We start from the raw sequence: 23164 nt of genomic DNA, 5'->3' as shown, positions 1-23164 counted from the left end.
CGGTGTGGCCCAGCTGAAGCCGCTTTGATTGATTGCTGTTCTCTGCCGGCCTCGGTCAGACAGAGCTGACAGTAACGGCCTTTTCGGTGGCAAAGATTCTCAGAGACATGTGAAGCTGCTAATTCCCATGTCAAATGTGTGTTTGAACATGAACGTGACATCAAGTATGCCATCTTTAACTCAACAAAAAAATCAGTGTGTTGGACAACTCCAAATGTTCACTGCAAAGACGAGTACTGTCAAAACAATGCTGCAAAAGAATGCAAATCTGAAAAGTCTACTTGGTATAAGCAGCACCACTCAGCCTGTGAAAATGTCTTCTGTGGCTCTGGATGAGATTTGCCAAAATTGAGGAAATAGTCCTTCCTTTACTGAGTTTCAGCTTGAGACTTTAAATTTAAAACAGCAAGTCTGTATTACATACTGGGGGAGTTTGAGTTTATCACGGAGGAAGATTCTCGAGGAAAGTGCATCATCCAGTGTTTGCGTCAAATCTTTATAAAAAAGCACTTTTGCAGTGAGTCATTGTTGGGAAAAGAAAAAAGGAAGAAAACAAATCAAAAGTTCAAATTCTAACAAGTCCATCAACTATATGCAAATGCTGTACTGAATTTGCTCGAGTACAGCTTTAATGTACGCTGCCAAGACAACACAACAAAAGTACTTTCCACATCTTAGCCAAATACAAATGCACTGAGTTTCCATCTTAGATGCTGAACATGATTTCAGTGTTGTATATACTATTATAAATATAGCGTTTCATACTAACGCACGAGCAGTTTTACTTTTCAAGTCTTCATCGAGCGATCAAAGCGAAGGCTGGAAAAGCGATTTCTTCAATTTAGTAACAATTACGCACTTTTTGCAGCTAGTTTTGAGAGAAATTCTGGACGTTCTTCCCACAAAACGGTTTTAGTTCGTCAACATTTCCGGGACGTCTTGATTGAACAGTCCTCTTCAGGTCACGTCTGAGCATCTCATTTGAGTCAAGGTCAATATTTTCATTTGGCCGTTTGATAAAAATGAATTTTCTTATTTTGTTGTTGAGTTATTTAAGTGTGCTCTTCCATCACCAAATTTGTATTCTCGCTTCATGTCGTGCTGCCCTGACATTCGCCTGTAAATCGAATCCAATTTAAAAATTCATTTGTCCTCTCAGTGATTGTAAGGCGTCCTGTAGTGTTGTAGAACATCCAAGTGGTCTTGTGCAAATTTAAAATGTGCAGTTTTTAGTGATCAGTGGTTTCCTTTATGTTGTCCGAGCATTAAGACCCATCTGGATGAAGATTTATCAAGTTGTAGAGACGGAGCTTGATTCAGGATTGCCTGTTGTAGCTACAGTCCTGGTTTTCTTCCTGTAGAGCAAGGGATGTCAAACTTCAGTCCTCGAGAGCTACTGTCCTGCAGCTTTTAGATGCATCCCTACTCCAACACAGCTGAATCAAATGCTTGGATTACCTTTTCAGCTTACCATCAAGTTTGGCAAAGGCCTGATAACAAGCCATTCATTTGATTCAGGTGTGTCAGAACAAGGATGCATCTAAAAGCTGCAGGTCAGCAGCTCTTATGGACTGGAGTTGGAGACCCCTGTTGTAGAGAGTTGGTACATTCAGGTTTTTCAACCTTCTTCTGAGCTCCAGCCAAGGAATCGCAGACAATGTCAGCAACCAGACTTTGCATGTTTTTATTTAAAAAGCTGGGCACCTCTGCAGGTCCAATCTCATCTGGTTAACCGGAACACTGGACTCCAAGTAGCTCTTTTAGTCATTATCATAGAGCTCCACTTAGTTTTTCCAACGTTCACTGTGAGTGATTCTGTTAAACATCTTTCAAGTCCCACTGAAATACTCCTACGCTGTAATTTTGAACTACCAAGTCTTTTGTGTTGCGCTGCTCAGCGTTTGACTGGGAGCTTGTATATAATAATACATTTCAGATGACAAAAACTGGTCTGCACAACACCGAATAAAACATTTAACTTTAACAGCCTCTACATTTGATGCTGGCTTTAACAATTATGTGTTTGTATGCACACAAAAATGAAAAAATAACATTATTATTTCTCTGCATTAAAGTGGTAATTACAGGCACCAATCAACTTTTTTTATTTCCAACGTTTTGGTATTTTAACAATGAAACCTCCTCAGTGCGCATAACTGGATTAAAATCTCCTTAAATCTTCTAAAATTGCTGCAAATCACCATGAATGGTTTATAACAAAAGTATCCAGTGTTGGAAACCCAGGAAAAGTGTATTAAGTTTGAAGTAGTTGAAAACTGAGCGTCTCAGAGCAGGGAAGGTGAGCTGTGATCGCCCCGCTGAGCCATAGCTGGAGCTTGATTGGTTCTGATTAGTGAATAAATCAAACAGGTATCAAATCAAGCCGGGCCAATTGCCTCCTACTCACACCTTGATTAGGTTCATGCACCCAAACGCTTTCCCCAGTTGAGAAACACTCTCCCTCACTTACAAAACACACACACACACGTCTGCCCTGTAATTGGCAAACTCTCCCTGCCTTAGTCCACGCCAGCTGTAATTAGTGTGCCAGCAACAATGCTTGTTTGTCAAAAAACACACATGTACGCATACACAGAGCTCATCCCATTTTCTCTTATGTCTCAGCAGACACCCTTTGATACACCCCCACACACACACACACATGGGCACGAAAACACACACAGACGCACACACGCATTATTCAGCCTTCCATGACGCCTGGGGCAGTTAGTATTTACAAATCCGCTTGTTTCTCTGTGAAATCTCTCACATTACTTCTTGGATTCTGTCATAATGTTGGGAACTACTAAATCTCACTATTTCCACCGATTCAAAGCAGCGTTACAGGATATCTTACTGACTGGATCATTGTGGGAGATGCATTTTTGCTTACAGTATACAGGTTTGCTGAACTGCTTATAGGGGAGGTGTGGCACAACCAATCATTAGTGCACACGTGCGGTTTATAGTGATGATTAGGAAGAATTCAAACCTGAAAACATCATTTAGGAGAAAAATGGGTCTTTGATGTCAAACAGTGGTGAAAAATGGCAAACTTCTTGTTTCCTGCTGGAAACTGCTGGCAGATGTAGCTAGTTTGCTAAATAAGCTGATATGTGAGAAGAAATTAATTAAATACAGCAATAAATGATCATAAGATCCATTTAGTTCATATTATAATCTGTATGTTTAATTCTACACTTAGGCTACGTTCACACTGCAGGCGAAAGCGCATCAAATCCAATTTTTTTGACCCTATGCGACCCATATCCGATCATGCTATGACAGTGTGAACGGCACAAATCCAATATTTTCAAATCCGATCTGGGTCACTTTCGTATGTGGTACTGAATGCGATACATATCCGATGTTTCAGAAAGCGACTGCTGTGTGAACGGTCAAGTCGCATTAAATCCGTCTTTTATGTCACTGCCACAAGACAGACGCCAATTATCAGCGCCGGAGAAGCGCTGGAGTAGACATCGCGAACGCTTCCTGACCATCCGGTGAAACAGCTGGGAAGACAACGTTGGAGAAACGTGAACATTTTATTTGTACTGCATAACCTGCAGATTCTGACAGAAATCGGCAACTATCCTTTGAAGCACCGCTCCTCTAACAGCAATAAGGATCATTATTAGGTTATCTACATTATTATGTAAATAACAAAATAACTTAAAGCAAAAATTGGGAAACGTGAAGTCCGAAGTCTTTATATTAAGGGCCATCAGTCAAACAATATTGTTTGCTCTGGGTCTAAACAGAGCGCGTTGACGTCTTCTTTTGCGCATGCGGGCCGCTTTGAGCGTTCACACTAGAGCGTGTTTGCTGTCGCATTTTATTTGTAGTGTGAACGAGCAGACAAAAAAAATCGGATTTGATCAAAAAATCGGAATTGAGCATTAAGACCTGCAGTGTGAACGTAGCCTTAATCTGTTAATACAGGAAACCCATCCACATGTGGGAAAGCTTATTGCACAGAATGAGGATGGTAAGTGAAGACATGTTTGGCTAATGCATTAGCAAAATATTGATTCTAAATATTGTTTTTAGATGAAAGTTTTCACTAAATGTGGTACAAACTTGAAACGTTTAGGTAAAAGATGTATTCAGATAGCTGGACCTTCATCAGTAATGCGTGTGCATGGTCTACCGGAGGTCTGAATTTAGATATTGAATTGACCTTCCTGCAGTCCAGATCTTTCACTAGCTGAAAACATTTGACGATCCAGGACTGTAGAGCTGCTAGAACCATATATTAGATAAGAACGGGACAATTTTCCTCTCCCTAAACTCCAGCAGCTGTGCTCCTTAGGTCCAAGATATTATTACAGACTGCTATTCAAAGTAGTGGGGATGCTACACAGTAGTAAACATGACTCAAGACAACTTTTATAGAATGTGCTGTTGCCATCAAATTCAAAATGAGCTCATATTTCTCTTGAAATTGTACACCTTCTCACGTTAAATATTTAACATTTTCTGTTGTGAATAAAATTTGGGCTTATGGGATTTGCAAAGTAGGGCTGAACGATATATCGCATTTGCGATAATATCGCGACATGATCAAGTGCAATTTTCTAACCGCAAAGGCTGCGATTATACTCTGGACATGGACAAATTCATGGGCTGCATCCTCCTGAGGCCGCATTTGTAGACCGATTACGTCACAGTGACGCGCCGAAGGCTGTCCAAATTACTACCATATCCCAGAATTCATAGCGCGGCCCAGCCAAACTCCAGTTTCCAACAATGGCGGCCGCTACTAAGTTTTAAAATTACTCATACTAATCTTTCTGGGTCACAAAATAAACTTTTAAAATATTTTCAGGCGAGAAAGTAGTTGTGTAAACATCAAATATCTGCTCGGTTTATCAAGATATCCCATATTTGCAAAAGTGCTTCGACGTTTTCAGAGGCGTCTGCTACCCACCAGCTCGACAGCTAGCCGGGAGCTCGAGGATTACTGATGCGGCCGAGAACGGCACAACTCCCGGCACATCATTTTCAGATCACCGCGGAGTTTCGCTGCTCGGGTTAAACGTAATATATAAGTCACTTAGACAACCTAAAAATGTTATTGTTGGGCTTTTTTCAGTGTTTTGTTTGTTCGTGAGTAAATCGGTTTGGCTGAGATTAAAGTTATTAGATTAGATAAAATAAAACTATTAATCCCCCGGGTGGGTTCCTCCTTGGTTTTCACACAGCTGACTAAACGTCAAACAGAAAACTTATTAAACAGAAGTATGAGACAGTCGAGAATTTACACCAGTGTCTGGTTATATTTTAGATAGCAAGAAGCAGACGGCCGAGTTTATTAAACTCCACCGAGACAGCGGTGACGCTAATCAGAACTAGACCGTCCAATTTCACGCCTTTAAACTTTAAAGGCGTGTTTGTGTGTGTGTTTATACAATTGCTATTATGTTTGCACTTTATGTGTAATGTTACTGACTGCAGAGATCAGTAAGATGTGTGTATTTTTATTTATTAGTTTTATTTATTTAATATTATTTTTTAATTGAATGACTGTCTAGTAGTTCACAGATGTCGAAAAACTGAGTGTGGTAAAGCCACTGATTTTGTTTATGTATATTTCTGCAATCTGCACATTGTACTGACTTTCATTTTAATGTTTACACCAGGGTTCCTTGTCAGCACTTTATGCTCAGATGTTTGTAAGCTAAAAATAAACTATTGTGCATGTTCAAATATACTGTTGTGATTGAAGAAGTTAAATAAAAATGTCAGTCATCAATTCATGCATCACCTCATGTCATCATAACAGAGGTCTGTCTTCCAGGAAAGAACAGTTTAAAATTAATGTAATATAGTATTGGCCATACTATATGATGTATTGCTTGTCTTTGTTTAATAATACAGAAGACAAAGACCTTAAAAAATAATCGCATATCGCATCGCAATATTGGGGCAAAAAATCGCAATTAGATTATTTTCCATAATCGTTCAGCCCTAATGCAAAGAATTGCATTTTGTTTTTACTTATAGAGCCTCCCCGTGTTTTTATAGAACTGTGTTTGCATCTTTTTGGAACGTAGCCTAAAACCACACAAATCATGACCCGCAGACTGTATATTAGAAAAAAAAAACCACCTAAAAAACCCGATGTAGCCAACATGAAGCAGGACGTGATGACTGAGAAACTGAGGGACACTCTTTAGGCGAAGACTTCCAGCTTTATCTTCTGCTTTGCCTCAAAAAAGGAACATAATTTTAAAGAACACCTTGTAAAAACCCAAAACTAATGAGTGAGAGCATGCACTCACTAGGCAAATGTTTACTGACAGACTTGAATACAACAGTTTTTACAATCAGAGGAGTCACATCCTGTGGGCCACTAGAAATAATCTGGGTTTAAGGTATTTCCAAACTGGCTTCACAAACTACATCCATATAACATTAGCGGTTAAAGCAGAAAAACAAACTTGTTTTTTGGGCGGTTTGGAAAAGGTTAAAACTCAATACAAACCACTTAACGTTCATTTCAGTGACTGAAAATTCACTGATTAGAAGAGAGGTTTGGTGAAAGTCAAAGCACGTCTCCTTCAAGGAAAAAATCTGACCTCTTGGTGCTCGAGTGAGGGCGCTGGGCGGCGGACAGCTGCTGCAAGCCCAGGGTAGGGCTGTGGAAGAGAAGACCGCTGCGTCGAAGCAGTTTCTGCTTCATGGCTGGCAGGCCGCTCCACTCCATAACAAAGCTCAGCACCTGCGGGGCGACACGACACCTCACTTCATATTCAATTTCAAGCCGCAACTGCAGCCGCCGGAGTCTTCATTTTCAACACAAATTGATAGTTTGGACAGTGAAACCTCTTTAAAAGCAAAACATTTTTTAGCTTTTCAATTTTGAAAATGCACTTCAGCCAAAAACAAACAATTCAAAGGAGACAGTTTTCCAGATAGCTGAACAAAACCCATTAAACCAAAAGAGGGCTGAATATTCTTCCAGCGAAGGCAGGATTCGAAGGAAATCTACCAACAATATAACAAATAGCTCACCAGACACCGAGCCTTAATGGACAATTTACCTACGTATATTACACTTGAAAGGTTTTTTTTCCCTGTCTTTGCTATGGATGATATTTACCGTCACAAAAAAGACTTGGGTCAAGATAAAAGTCTTTATATGTTATATGCAGACAGGTTTCAAGCTATCACAGCATGAAAGCTGTCTTTGTTGATCTTTGCGCAGGTATATTTTGAAGGAATTAGTACGTACTACTCATTAAATGTTTAATGTTAAATGAAAGTATTCAACAGAAACAAATGTTTGACGTCTGGATGTAAAGATGAACTCGTTAAAATAACGTTAATAAGTATATATTTTAAAATATTTATTATATAACATATGTACAACATGTATCATGACAGCTATCTATATATAATACATGTGATATTTATATAACACACTAATATCCCCCATTCTCTGCGGCCTGCTGGAGCAGGGGGGCTAGGAGGAGGAGTTGGCCGTCCGACTGCGGTCTGGAGTGTGGGGCCTCCCTGCTGCTGCGGAGTCGGGGCGGTCTGCCTCTCCCCACCGCAGGGAAAAGGGTAACACCACCTGGGTCTGGGTGCAGTTCCCCCCTCCAGGGGCAAGGGTACCTAGACCTGTTTCGTAGAGTACGCTTGGGGAGTGTGATCATGTGTACAGCGTCTCTTTATGTCTGTCTCCACGTTGGTTGAGTGTGGAGTAAGTGCATATGAGAGCATGAGGGTGGGAATGGATGTTTGTATCTGTGTGTGCCTGTATTTCTGTGTCTATATGTCAGGTTGGGTGTCAGGCGCCACCTCTCTGGGGACATCTCAGGCCCTCCAAGGTTTGGAGGCCTATCTCCCCCTACCACCACTTCCCCTGCCAGTGGCGGGGGAAGTGGTGACATCGGTGCGTTGGTGGTTCTTTGTGTCCGGGGATGGGCGTCCAGGTACACACCGGCTCACTCCTTGGCGGCCGCTTATCGGGACCTGGAGCCTGGGGCTCGCTCGGGCCACTTCGGAGGTGGGGTGCCCCCGGCCTCTCGGCCTGGGGCTCGGTCACTCAGGCACGGCTGGCTGCCGGCGGAGCTCACGGGCGCGTCACTGCAACTCCCCCTGGCTTCTGCTCCGCGGCTGCTGAGTGAGCCCTCATCTGGGACTCTCCTCAGCTCTTTCTGGGACAGTGGCGCGGCTGCCCCTCTGTTGGTCTTTCTTGGTCTCTTGTGTTCTGGGGGCCTCTGGATGTCTGGAGTTTTGATCTCCTCCATACCTGCTTCATGCCCTGGAGGACGGGGCTGTGGCCCCCCCACACCCTCTAGCAGATCATTACATGAAGGAACCTTTTAAAAAAACAAGCGCGTCCATGCTCACAGGTGTACACACGGGTGATCACACCCACAAACTACACCCTTTTTGGCTCCTACCTCAAAGCACACTGTGTTCTGTTGATCTTATGTGCTGCACAATAATGTTTAATATTTAGTATTTACTGTCATATTCCCATATATCATTGTGATGTTGTTTATTCTATTACTCTTGTTCTCTTCTGCTTGTTTTCTTTTTTCTTTCTCAGCAGGTGATCCAGGTGATCGATATATGCATTTTTTTTTCTGCCCGTTCTGTTGGTTTTTGTTTTTTGCCCTTCTCCCCCGTCCCTCTTCTCAGCTGTTTCTCTTTCCCTCTTTCTTTCTCCCCTTCTTTCCCCCAGTCAAGTCTGTCCCGTATTCAGTAAGCGAAAATAAAATAAACAATAAAAGGTGAATCAAATGGACCATTACGGCAAGGCTGGGATGGTCAGTTTGGTAAAGTAAATCCGTTGGGCATCTTTCTTTGCCTTTAGACAACAATTCTGATGGCAAAAGAGCCAAACGGGACAGGCAAAAAAAAAAAAAAAAAAAAAAAAAAAGAGGACTGATTGCAATTTTCTTGGATTGATTCTGATAGCCCATACAGATTTTTGCTGATTCCAGTTTCCAGAACTAGAATTGACAGCATATACAAACCAAAAAATAACTTTTTCTTCAATATTAAATTCTATTTTTATAATAAAATGAATTGTCACACTTTATATGTCCACGTTTAGCTGTGTAAGGGGGGTTTAACTGCCTGATTAGGTCTGTCTAATGTGTATGCTAATGCAAATGTCTAACAACATTAGCATTAGCATTTGCAACGTAAGCGTTTGCCTCTGAGTGTGCGCACAACTATCTGATAACAGCAATGAGCTATGTGACATTAACCGGCCGGTCCCTTGTCAAGTATGCTGGAAACTGCTGGCTTGTCAATTAGAGCATGTATTTAATTCAATTTTATTTTTATTTGGCCAAATCTCAAGAAGAGTTGCCTCAAAGTGCTTTATATTGTAAAAAGACCCAACAACAATACAAAGAAAACAGAGAAAACCCCAACAATCAACAAACATCCTGTGAGCTAGCACTTTGGTGACAGTGGGAAGGAAAACCCCCTTTTAAAAGGAAGAAACTACGGATTCAAGGTCACCTGATCCAATCCTAAATATAGGCTTTAAAAAAGGACATTTTTAAGCCTAATCTTAAAAGTAGAGATAGTGTCTGTCTCTCGAATCCAAACTGGAAGCTGGTTCCACAGAAGAGGCGCCTGAAAGCTCAAGCATCTGCCTCCCATTCTACTTTGAAATACTCGAGGAACCACAGGTAAGCCAGCAGTCTGAGAGCACAGCGCTCTAATGGGGTGATGCAGTGCTATAATGTCATTAAGATCAAATGGGGCCAGATTATTCAAGACCTCGTATGTGAGGAGCATAAAAGCATCTCTGCTTTTATCAGGAACAGACAGTACCAGAGTCAGCGAGGGGCCGCCATCTACTGCGACTTATTTTGCACATATTTTCACAAAACCAGAACAACGGCATTTAAAACCACAAACGATACTAAATTATTATCGCCCATAACATCCTTGAGACTGAAGGCAAGTAGTACTCTGTCATTAGGAACTCAAATCACAGCATCAAGCCGAACGTCATGTGCCGGTAGAGCACCGAAACCCTCCTCTACAGCGAGACAGTCTTCCTCCTGACAGGAGGAAAGTAGAGATGAAGACTGTGGGTAAGCTTAGTGAAAATCTGAAATAGTAATTGTGCTGCCAGGCCATCAGAGGTTAGATGAGAGCCAAAAAGTTGAATCAGATGTCAAAAGTTGAAACTAAGGAGGAGAGTGGGATGCTCCTTCCAGCTTGCAGATTGGCCGAAGGTCAGACAGGTTAATAGGTGAGACGTGTGGGTGGAAACAGAGGGTGCTTTGATTTTCACTGTGTATCTGGACAAAGATGTATGATAATGATACTTTTATCCTTTAAGTTTTACTTTTTTCTTGGTGGTAAATGATACTCCAAAGGCTAAAAACAAAACAAAATCATTGGTCCCAGTGGTTTTTGTCTTTTTAGGAAACCTTCATATTGGTGTTTATACAAATGAGGAATTAATATGTAAAATTCTATCTAAACTGTATCATGGTTACAGCCAGGTTACTGGGACATTTGTAACACCTGTTTATTACTTTAACAGAACACATATCTAAATGTCACAGACCAGACTGACATACACAATGTGCTCTGTCCTCCTCGAGTTTCTTACTTCACTAAAACAGAAAATAGGAAAAAAAACTTATAGGTTCAAAAAATAGAACAAACATCAAAAGTTTATGTGCTTCTAGTTGCCAAAGATAAACACAAACCTCTCCACAATGAGACTTTTTCGTCTCTCACTTTGCACTACAATTTCACTCGTGTGTCACATTATAATGTTTATAAAATGCAAGTGCAGGGGCTCAAGTGGGCTGGAACTATCCGGAGCAGCGTCCTGGCGACCTTCATTATATCCAATAGGCAGACTTCCTTCGAATAAGTTAATCTTTTATGCACTGGAGCCTGGTTTCGCCTCCAGAGACATCAGGGATATACAGTGGCTTGCAAAAGTATTCGGCCCCCTTGAACTTTCCCACATTTTGTCACATTACAGCCACAAACATGAATCAATGTTATTGGAATTCCATGTGAAAGACCAACACAAAGTGGTGCACACGTGAGAAGTGGAACGAAAATCATACATGATTCCAAACATTTTTTTACAAATAAATAACTGCAAAGTGGGGTGTGTGTAATTATTCAGCCCCCTTTGGTCTGAGTGCAGTCAGTTGCCCATAGACATTGCCTGATGAGTGCTAATGACTAAATAGAGTGCACCTGTGTATAATCTAATGTCAGTACAAATACAGCTGCTCTGTGACGGCCTCAGAGGTTGTCTAAGAGAATATTGGGAGCAACAACACCATGAAGTCCAAAGAACACACCAGACAGGTCAGGGATAAAGTTATTGAGAAATTTAAAGCAGGCTTAGGCTACAAAAAGATTTCCCAAGCCTTGAACATCCCACGGAGCACTGTTCAAGCGATCATTCAGAAATGGAAGGAGTATGGCACAACTGTAAACCTACCAAGACAAGGCTGTCCACCTAAACTCACAGGCACAAGGAGAGCGCTGATCAGAAATGCAGCCAAGAGGCCCATGGTGACTCTGGACGAGCTGCAGAGATCTACAGCTCAGGTGGGGGAATCTGTCCATAGGACAACTATTAGTCGTGCACTGCACAAAGTTGGCCTTTATGGAAGAGTGGCAAGAAGAAAGCCACTGTTAACAGAAAACCATTAAAAAGTCCTGTTTGCAGTTTGACACAAGCCATGTGGGGGACACAGCAAACATGTGGAAGAAGGTGCTCTGGTCAGATGAGACCAAAATGCAAAACGCTATGTGTGGCGGAAAACTAACACTGCACATCACTCTGAACACAACATCCCCACTGTCACATATGGTGGTGGCAGCATCATGCTCCGCTTCTCTTCAGCAGGGACAGGGAAGCTGGTCAGAGTTGATGGGAAGATGGATGAAGCCAAATACAGGCCAGTCTTGGAAGAAAACCTCTTGGAGTCTGCAAAAGACTTGAGACTGGGGCGGAGGTTCACCTTCCAGCAGGACAACGACCCTAAACATAAAGCCAGGCCAACAATGGAATGGTTCAAAACAAAACATATCCATGTGTTAGAATGGCCCAGTCAAAGTCCTGATCTAAATCCAATCAAGAATCTGTGGCAAGATCTGAAAACTGCTGTTCACAAATGCTGTCCATCTAATCTGACTGAGCTGGAGCTGTTTTGCAAAGAAGAATGGGCAAGAATTTCAGTCTGTAGATGTGCAAAGCTGGTAGAGACATACCCTGAAAGACTGGCAGCTGTCATTGCAGCAAAGGTGGTTCTACAAAGTATTGACTCAGGGGGCTGAATAATTACGCACACCCCACTTATTTATTTATTTGTAAAAAATGTTTGGAATCATGTATGATTTTCGTTCCACTTTTCACGTGTACACCACTTTGTATTGGTCTTTCACGTGGAATTCCAATAACATTGATTCATGTTTGTGGAAGTAATGTGACAAAATGTGGGAAAGTTCAAGGGGGCTAATACTTTTGCAAGCCACTGTACTTGCTCAGTAACAGCAACAACCTCCCACACCTTCATTCAACACATGCCCTTTTTCTTCCTATCGCTATGATGCCTTCATGGTACATATGTAAATAAAGGCTTTGCCATATACAATGTCATGAAAAACTATTTTCCTTCTTCCTGATTTCTTTGTTTTTTCCCATATTTGTCACACTTACATGTTTCAGATCATCCAACAAATTTCAACAAAGACAAATTCAATTAATTGCAAGTGTTAATAGCAAGCAATAATTGGCAATAAGTTTCACTGTGGAGTTTGTGGAGCTCAATCTTTGTAAAGGCAAGTGTTTTTTAGTATGAACATCCTGTTTAAGGTTATGCCAAAGCACCTTCACTGGATTAAGTCTGGACTTTGATTAGGCCACTCCAAAACCTTCATCTCGGGGGTTTGTTTGGCCATTCAGAGGTGGAATTGTTGGTGTGTTTTGGATCATTGTCCTGCTGGAAAACCTGAGTGTGCTTGAGCTTCAGGGCACAAACTGATGGCTGGACATTTTCCTTCATAATTTTCTGGTAGAGAGCAGAATTAATGATTGCATCAATTAACAGATCAATGCACTCTCAAGGATACTTGAGGGTGCATGGGAGTTTGCCCACCTAGTCTACATCTGTTTTGTGGATTTGGAGAAGCATACGACCGTGTCCCGCGGAGTGTCCTGTGGGAGGTGCTCCGGGAGTATGGGGTGTTCGGCTCATTGCTACAGGCCATTCGATCCTTATACAACTGTTGCAAGAGCTTGGTCTGCATAGTTGGACTCATTCATGGTGGGTGATGAGCTCTGGTATGGCTGCCCTTTGTCACCGATTCTGTTTATAATTTTATGGAGATAATTTTTAGGTGTAGCCAAGTGGCGGAAGGCTTTCACCTGGTTGGTCTCAGAATCTCATTTCTGCCGGGAAAAGGGTGGAGTGCTCACTCCAGGTCAGGGACGAGCTCCTGCCATAAGTGGAAGAGTTCATGCATCTCGAGGTGTTGTTCACAAGTGAGGGGAGAAGGGAGCGGATTGGTACTGCGGCTGCAGTGATTCAGACACTGTACCGGTCTGTCATGGTGAAGAGAGAGCTGAGTGTAAAAGCTAAGCTCTCAATGCACCGATCGACCTACGTCCCTACCCTCACCTGTGGTCACGAGCTGTGGGTAGTGACCAAAAGAGCTAGACTGCGGATACAAGTGGCAGAAATGAGCTTCCTCATTTGGCTGACCTCTCCCTTAGAGATAGGGTGAGAAGTTCAGCCACCCCGGGGGGGGGGCTCAGAGTAGAGCCACTGCTCCTCCATGTCAAAAGGAGCCAGTTGAGGTGGTTCAGGCATGTGACAAGGATGCCTCCTGGGCGAGATGTTCCAGGCATGTCCCACTGGGAGAAGACCGCGGGATAGACCCAGGACATGCTGGAGAGATTATATCTCTTGGCTGGCCTGGGAACGCCTTGGTGTTTCCCCGGACAAGCTGTAGGAGGTGGCTGGGGAGAGGGAGGACTTGGCTTGTCTCCTTAGGCTGCTGCCCCCGCGACCCGGCCCCGGATAAGCGGAAGAAGATTGATGGATGGATGAATCAATTAACAGAAGTAGTTCACATCCTGAAGCATCTAAACAGGCCCAGACCATCACACTACCACCACCATGTTTGACCCTTGCTTTGATGTTCTTTATATGAATTTTTTGTCTCGTCAGTCCACAGATTATTTTCCCAAAAGTCTCGGGATCATCAAGATGTGTTTTGGTAACAGTGAGGTGGGCCATTTTAATCGTTTTGATCTTTTTGTTTTTCACCTTCGAACTCTTCCATGGATGCCATTTTTACCAGTCTCTTTCTTATTGTTGTTCCTTACTTTATTTTGAAGCAAACATTCTCCTTTTCCAGTTTGTTTTGGACTTTTAACAGTTTCACAACCACTTTGCAATTAGTTTAAGTGAGTGTGCAACTGTGGTAAACTGCTAGTGACCAAAGAAATAGCTAGAAAATTCTGGATGCAGCACCACATCCAGACTTATTATTATTATTGTGACTTATTACACCAATCAACTGCAAGTAATTTCCTGCGACCTCTTGCCAAACAGTTTGATAATACACGTTTTCCAGGCGACCATTTACCAGTCTCTAGGCCTGACTGACTGAAGTTGTAACTACAGAGCTCAAAGTGTGAGAACACCATCTGTTAAAACCTTCTGTTTGGCAGGGCCAGCTAATCACAAAAATGTTAATTTAAAGGGGTCTGGTAGCTACTTTGGCTTATTTCAGACAAACAATGACCTGAGCCTCGGCACCAAAGCCAACTACACTACAGGTGCAACTTCTCGCTTAATGTAAATAAGGACCGAGTAGCTTTAGTAAGAATATAAAAGCAAAGACGTTAAAACGGTTTTTGTTGAAAACTATTTGGGTTGTGTTCTCTTCACTAAACTGTATTTTAACCTCAATTAATGATTATCTTCACAGAAACATTATCCAGTTTTCATAAAATACAGATTATTCTAATACATATTCTGTAATTACTGACCATTCATCTCAAAGATGGTTTGATTCATTTGCCAGTGTTGTTGTTCTGGCTGTAGGAGTGTTTACACACCACTGCTTCCCCATCCAAGACGTTTCACATCCCGCATTAAACCGCTTGCTAAGTATTGATTGTGATGGACAATTGGAGTGTAACGGGGCATAAATGATGGGTTGGAGGATGGCTGCAACTCACGCCTCGGTTTAACAAAGCAACATAAACAACGTGACAGGCGGGGCTTCTGTCAGTAGCTGGTACTGACACGGCAGATTGCAGGATTTAATATTAGCTGGTTGGTGCTTTGGGTCGTTTGAGGCGATGATCTGTCTCCTTTAACAACCCTCATAAAACTGCACACTTTCTTTTGCCCGTCTCCTCGGCAGCCCAAACCCCCAAGCCACCCCCCCTCTTTTGTCCTATCTCCATCGTCCGCCACCTCCACTTCCTCGTCCTCCTCCCTCTCCTGCTCTCCTTCGTCAGGCCCTGCAGTAGTGAAACGTGGGCGTCCATACTCCACCTATCTGTCAGGGGCCCAATGGTGCGCTGCTGCTTTTCCTGCTCATGATCAGAGGTGTCATTAGTTTCACATGCCAGTGACACACACACATCCATTAGGTTTAATAACCTCCGTACTGCCTCATGTCTCATCTTCACTGGGTCAGTGGAATTGAAGCGATAGCTCCACTGGTGAGATATGAAACTAAATTATCTTAGTCTAAAATTAAGGTCATCCTTAACGCAGCCTATGGGCACACTAAGTGAAAAACTTTTAGCTCTACACTCTAGCATATGCAGACTTTTCCATCATCTTAAATTCTTCTCATGGCTACATTTTTTTGTCTTTGCAATAAATCACAAGAAGCAAACAGTGGCACATCTTATAACCTAGAAGTCAACTTTAGTGTAATTTGCCTCTAAAGTGTTTTAACAGTAACGACAAATTAAGTAGGTACATCTCCCTGGTGTGAATGCCCCAGTCCACGTACACACCCACACACATTCATGAATATCAAAGCGCACGCAAGAGACGCGCACATATCCAGACGCAGCCCGGCGGGAAGGGCAGACCTGTATTCGATTTTCCCTGCGCCGGCTGAAGACCTCGGGCAGGTCATCCCAGTTGGTTAGCTTGATGTCCAATGGGATGAAACTCAAGTTCAGCGAAGCTCCGTCCTGAAAGATGAGGAGACAGAGACGAAGGAGACAGCCTGAAGCAAAGTTACCACCATCAAGTAAAGTATTGTAAAGTTGTAACTAATATTATTTCTAAACATCTTTAGCCTGACTTATAGTTTGTTACTCCACATTTGCCCTTCATCATCTAATATGAAGTCTTTGGAGGCAGCCATGCAATCTGTAGCTTTTGAAACATTTTAATTCCAGTTCAGTATAAAGTGCCAATTCAACACAGTCATCTCAAAGAGCTTCATATTTACACGGTAAATATTGAGGAAGAACAACAACCTCTGACAGAACCTGGCTCATGGAGGGGCAGCCTTCTGCATGACTGGCTGACTCCCTATACCTGTGTACCTGGATTTTCTCTAACCCCAGTTAGACGAGCCGTTAGTAAAGGGTAAGGATGGATGGAAAGAGACCTCAAACCAAACCAAAACAAACACAAGAAACCTCAATAATTTAAAATGGCCAGCAGAGGGCAACTCTTCTGGTTGCTGTAAGGTGTCCAGCAGTATAGAGGGGAAAATGGCCTTAGGTTCCACTGACCTGTGATCAGTGAACACTTTTCTGACAAGCTTATGTGCTCAGATGCTACTTTCAAGTCATACTGAATAGAACAGGAAGCTTATTTTGAAAATGCTAGATATAGCGTGAAATGGAGACAGATGATTTGCTGTGGCAACCCCTAAAGAAGAAGAGGAGTACTGATCAGGCTGACAGCTCATTGGCTAACAGCTTATCAGTCTCAGGTTGTTAGCTAATGAGCCTGCTTTGTCCCTCGGTCACATCTAGTTTCAAAACACTAAGATCGCTACGACACAAAGGGGACTTCACTAAACAATAAGTGCTCAATTATTGCCATCGTTTATATGCAGTTTATGATGCTGACCAAGTTTCCTTGATGAAATGAGTTGCAGATCATAACGCGCAACTATATAGTTTTATTCACATACATATATATTTTATATACTATCTCTAAATTGCGTGTAAACACAGCCAAAGATACAAAATAATTCTGCTGAATTAGAAACTGTGCGCCTTCATGGTTATATGAGTTTTAAATAACTATATGACTATATTTATAAATGTACATTTTTATGTAAATTATATGCATTTATGTGTACTTATGTCAGTTCCTCACAACTGAGTCCACTAAATGAAAGCCATGAGACACAGCTGAATAAACACAGTCAGAAATACAGTAATGAGCTAAAAACATCTTAATTAAACTACGATCGACGTTACCGAGCTTCACATGTCATTAAGCCTTCCATTATAGTTTTAAACCTGCCAGGGAATCATTTGTGTATGACTGCCAACAGTAATAAGGATTACAGCTATGTTACAGATCAGCAACCATTCCCAAACACAGGCACAAGTATTGTTTTACAGCAGCCATATAAAGATTCATTCAACTAATATAAACTGATCTGAGAAACATGAATAATTGCATATATATAAAGTAATGGTAAAAACAGCTTAGCTATATGAGTAAAATTATAACAGCTTTAATACCTTGGTAAGTATTTTATATATTAAAATAGTTAAAATGAATTCACTAAACTCCCCCAAAAGCTGAGAAGAATGGGTAAATGGTAAAACCCAGAGCTCAATAAAAATGCCTCAACACTGGACCTCTAACCCTAACAAAATTACATGAATATTCATTTTTTGGCAAGATTCAATTCAATTCAATTCAACTTTATTTATGCAGCGCCAAATGACAACAACAGTCGTTTCAAGGAACTTTATATTTTAAGGTAGACCCTACAATAATACATAAAGAGTCATATGACCCCCTATGAGCAAGCACTTTGGTGACAGTGGGAAGGAAAAACTCCCTTTTAACAGGAAGAAACCTCTGGCAGAACCAGGCTCAGGGAGGGGCGGGGCCATCTGCTGCGACCGGTTGGGGTGAGAGAAGGAAGACGGGATAAAGACATGCTGTGGAAGAGAGACAGAGGTTAATAACAGATATGATTGTTATGGATGAAGAGTACTTCATCCATGTGAGGTATCTGTTGTGTTATACCAGATAAAAAACTGAGAACCACTGAAGTAGATCATTACTTAGTCTTTGTATAAAAGGTAATGGATGCTTCATAAACATGTATAGTTATAGCCTATATTTTCCTTTGACAAATGCACTTGAAATTTGAATTTAACACTCAAATTAGAATTTTTTTTTCCTCTGAGATACACATTTCCACCTGGATAGATTTCAAAGCAGAAGAATATTTAAACAATTCACAAGAAGCACAGAAACAGTAAGATCAGTTTTCTAGTTCCAACAGGGACTAAAATCTTAGGTAGAAAGTGGTTTCAAAGCAACAACTGCTCACAGATGCCTCAAAACTTTTTCTTCCTACACCTGTGAGACGAGAAGTCTAACGGGATTTATATACTGTAGAGCTGTATTAGATATTTCTTTCTTTCGTACAGATTGATATGAATATTAATTCTGGATTAATTATCTGATATTTTCGTCATTTTTTCTGGATGTCAAATTATGAATAAATCACAGCGAGATGCAATAAAACTACCTTGAGGTTGTTTTAAAGGTGTTTTAGGCACACACACAATCACAAATCCACAATTTACTTGAAAATATTATAAATGATATTAAATAATAGCTTTATTAAGGTCCCAAATTCTATGCACAGTAAAAAAAATTTCAGTTTTGCTCAGGTACAGCACCACAATGGATTCAAATGAAATAATCAAGTTGTGGCAGAAATGTAGACTTTCAGCTTCATGGAAAAATGTTCCATGATTGTTAATAGATTTACAGCCACACAGAAATATTAGCAGTAGCAGAAACTTTAGCAGTGTCCAAATCAATCTGAAGTATTTGGTGCATTCCTCCCCAGTTTTGGAACATTTTTTCCTTTGGATCTTCTACAAGATCAACTTGTAGAAGATCCAAAGCATGCCACATCATCTGTGAAACATGGCAGAAGCAGTGTGATCCACGAGCATGTTCGGCTGCCAATGGAATAGAAGTTTACTGAGGATGTGAACGCTGATAGAAGTAGCAGGAGGAATGCTGAAGAGTAAACGGCTTTACTCTGCTGAGATTTAGCCAAATGCTGAAAAACTTGTGGGACAGTGATTCATAGCACAGATGGCTGAACAGCAGCAAGACCCACAAACGAGCAACAACTGATGGCGCTGCAGTGAAAGCCTGGCAGAGCATCTTAAGGTAGAAAAATCAGCATTTGAAGATGTCCGTGGTTACTGACTGTATAAGACTGCATCCGAGTATTCGAAGAATTCTTATGTTTAAAACTGCATTAAAATCGGTGGAGTTCTTTGCTTTTTGTGGAGCACTTTACAGAACATCAAACAACAGCTAGGTTGGAAAATGAGCACTTTCAAGTCTGAAGTCGTTGTCTGCTGGAAAGGGGTGGACCCCTACTCCAGGTTGGAGATAAGTTGCTGTCTCAAGTGGAAAAGCTCAAGCATCTCAGGGTCATTTTCATACGCAGGAGGAGTGGAGCAGGAGGAAAACAGATGAACCTGTGCAGCTCCTGCGGTGGTACAAGTAATTAACTGGCTTGATATGGTAAACAGAACTCTGATTGTGAAGGTAAAGCCAATCTCTGTTCCTACCCTCACCTCTGAGCTTCCTCATGAGGTGGGCGTCTGAGCTCATTTGTAGGGCGAGGATGAGGTCCTTAGCCATTAGGGAGTACAAAGCTGCTGCGCCACTGCATCAAAAGCTTAGGTGGTCTGCGAATCTAACTAGGATGCGTCTCCTGGACACTTCCCAGGTAAGGTTTTGGAAATGTCCAACCAGCAGGAGCTCATGAGGAGGAAAAAGAGAGAGCTGGACCTGAATAATTTAAATAAAAAGGATGGATGTACTGACATACGCAGGCAAAATACCTCAAATTATGTCACTGTCCAAATACTTATGGATCTGCAAAGAAGAAAAAAATCTGTAGTTTTGGCTAAGATACCCTCACTCCCACTCACAAGGCACAGAGAGAGAGACCCATAAAAACTATCAGAGGGTCTGTGAAGCAATAAATAGTGCTCGAACACGCAGTGACACCACTACACTGCGCACAGGCCCTTCATGCTTGGACGTTTCTGAGTGGCTCCTCGTGTTTTCCCTTCCAAGCAGTTGGTGAGACGTGGGATTCTGCCGCTGACTCACTGGTGTAACCGAAGCAAACAGAGATACAACCGTTCGCCGAGCGTGCATTGGAGCGAATCACGAGGCAGCGCCGTTGTTTCACTCGCCCGATGAGGAGAAATGTCAGGACAATACTGTGGTTATATAACTTCAAGCTAAGGAGGAGGGATACATCGCAAAGAACCTTGCCGACGCTATCAAATAAATGTTAACTATGTGTCAGAGAAGGTGGGCGTCTCTGTGTGAACTTTCTTTTTTCTCATTAGCTACAACAGAATAATTTCTTGTAATGCCGTGCATTTCTCTTTTAGATAGCAGACATTAATGAGAGCCATAGTCAAATGCTTGTCCTGCACTGTATCCTCCCAGTTCTTACAATCAGTTCTCTTCTCTCTGGGTGCTGGACACCTGGGCTGAGAATACTGCAATGTCTATGCTTAATGAAGTTTAGAGGAGAGGAAACAGTGTATCGATTTAGCTTAAAGCACCGCTTTTCATGTGGAGACTCTCTTGCAAGGATGACGTAAAAAGCTTGTGGATTACAACGCTCTGTTATCAGGAGACATGGGAAGTAAGTAAAGTTAAATGAGATCAGTGTCCTCTCCTCTCAGAAGAGCCACAGAGCTGTTTGGATCAAGACAAGCGGCCTGTAAAAGTGGCCTGTAATTACATAAACTAACTCCAGACAGCAAGGAGGATGAAAAACTAATACTAGTGAGTTTTTCAAGGGTTCAGGAGAGTAGCTGTCCACTGGCCATGCCTGCTTATCATAATGCTACTCCAAACACAGCGGTGACCTCATTTAAAAGGTTTAAGTTAAATGTTTCCAATGAAAGTGCACAGTGAGGGTCAATAAGTGAGGTACAGGTACCAGGTCCCATTGTATGCCCAACTACAGGTAATTCATATGTTGCTGTATCATTTGAATTATTTGATATCAGAAAGTTTTGATCCCAAGCTTAATCTCCAGACTGAAAACTTCATTTTTAGTCATCTGCTCTGAAGCATTAGGACTCAGCGAGCGTGAGGGCTGTAATTAATGCTGACATTTTAAACTTAGCTTGAAAGTTTGCAGCCCATGAACAGCGCTAATAAAAAGCTTTACAGGGTTCAAACTACAACTGAATAGTTCTTTAGGACTTGGGCTTATTATAAACCAAGGGACACGGCACTGAAGCCTGTTGAAGAGACAGGCTTGGATCTGAAAGCAGTATAATAACAGTATCAATACGTAAATGTTAACAAGTGGACTGCAGGGTGCTAGTTAACTTGCAAGACCCCTGTTAACTATTATAATGTTAGCAATTTGTTTACTGCGGTTTCTCAAACAATTCTGCCATGACGTATTTCAGAAGCTGAAAAAAGGCCAAAATACCTGGATGTGTTGCTCTCACCTATAAAACTCTCAGAGACTCTTAGTGAAATAGCCATGAATTAAACGCTCTTTAATCCTCACAGAGCCATAGAGCAACAGTACAACTATCTACTTCTCCTGTACAACTCCCGTGCGGAAAATAAAAAGTAACTGCAGGACCTAAACTGTCTGTAATTAGAAACCGAATATACAGTTTTGCAGCGTTCACATGCAATTAGTTTCATTGTGTGCTGTAGCTCATTCTGCACCAAAACTTTAGGGATTGTCTGCAGAGCAATCAGATTTTTAATTATCAACTTACAGAACTTGAATTTAGTTTCATTTAAATTCTGTAATCTGGCCACACTTTCTTTCTTTATTGGTTGCCATGGTAATTCCTGTGGTAACCAAGGAGCTCATTAGTGATCTTGCTTGTTTTATCCACCTTTATTCTAACATATGTTTGAAGATCCTGTTTCTCTTGTGACAGCATGCATGCATGCATTAGTAACAAAAATAATGAGCATTATGAAGAGGATAAAAAACCAGGAATAAACCCATAAGAATATACCTCACTGTAATTATAGGTAATCATACCGCAGCGGCTTGGAAGCATCTGCATAATCACTGTAAAAAATAACCACAATAAAGAACATTTACCAGGTTATTACTGCTTCATTAGCACTAACTACTGCCAATTTGAAGACTGACAAGCCACTTACCCTCAGAGTTAACTTCAATCAAACAACATCGACTGTACCAAACAAGAAAGAGGCTGATGGGCGGATTCAGGTAAAAGCCACAATCTGGTTTCAGCTCTCAGAGCCACGTCAGGCATGAAGATGATGGTCGGAGAGGACAGGCAGGAGGCAGGAGAAAGGATAAAGCCTAAAGGTTAATACCTGCCGGCAGCCGGCACATGGATTTGGAGATACAAATCAACATTAGGAAGTTTTTTTTTCCTCTTGCGCTGTACTCGCAGTGCAAAGACGCCCATGTGTTTATTTGGATTATGGTAAAATAAATATCATGGAGAGTCAGGGGAATGGTGGAGCGAGTTGTGCTGTAACAGCATGAAGCAGGATTAGAGCCCCGCTAGATGTGACTGAAAAGAGGCACACTATGCTTCCCACTAACAAGCTCATGAGGAAAGCAACTGAAAATATTGGTTTCATTCAAACATAAGATATTATTATTATTATTATTATTATTATTATAATATAAATAAAAGAAGTATGTTTATTTTCAGGTTGAATAAAATGATGATCAGCCAAAACATTAAAACCACTGACAGTTGCTTTTAATGGTCATCTCTTTGCAAAGCCATATGCTGCTGAGAAGCCCTTGGTCCTGGTGGTATTTACAATACTTGGACATACTTTAACATGTACCACCCACCTAAACAATGCTGCAGAAGAAGCACATCCCCCTATGACAATGCACCCTGTCACACCGCAAAGAATGCTCA

The 23164-nt window shown here is 41.6% G+C and overlaps 1 protein-coding gene across 4 annotated transcripts in view; it reads right to left on the bottom strand.

Annotated features, from left to right (window-relative positions):
* The window catches only part of zranb3 (zinc finger, RAN-binding domain containing 3), a 124962-nt gene that overhangs the window by 18455 nt on the left and 83343 nt on the right, over window positions 1-23164 (bottom strand). For all 4 annotated transcript variants that reach the window (XM_086281697.1, XM_086281694.1, XM_086281695.1 and 1 more), the window contains exons 16-17: window positions 16091-16195; window positions 6585-6727 (exon numbers count right to left, since the gene is read on the bottom strand). In XM_086281697.1, the coding sequence (XP_086137823.1) occupies window positions 6585-6727; window positions 16091-16195 (248 nt within the window). The remainder of the gene's footprint in view (window positions 1-6584; window positions 6728-16090; window positions 16196-23164) is intronic.

The sequence above is a fragment of the Aulonocara sp. 'chitande type north' Nkhata Bay genome, linkage group LG23 (genome assembly GCF_057382095.1).
Source record: "Aulonocara sp. 'chitande type north' Nkhata Bay isolate Kocher_YH1m ecotype deep benthic linkage group LG23, A_spYH_male_GT1.1, whole genome shotgun sequence".
NCBI classification, from domain to species: domain Eukaryota; kingdom Metazoa; phylum Chordata; class Actinopteri; order Cichliformes; family Cichlidae; genus Aulonocara; species Aulonocara sp. 'chitande type north' Nkhata Bay.
Note: the sequence above shows the minus strand (reverse complement) of the source record. Positions and strands in the feature narration are given on the sequence as shown.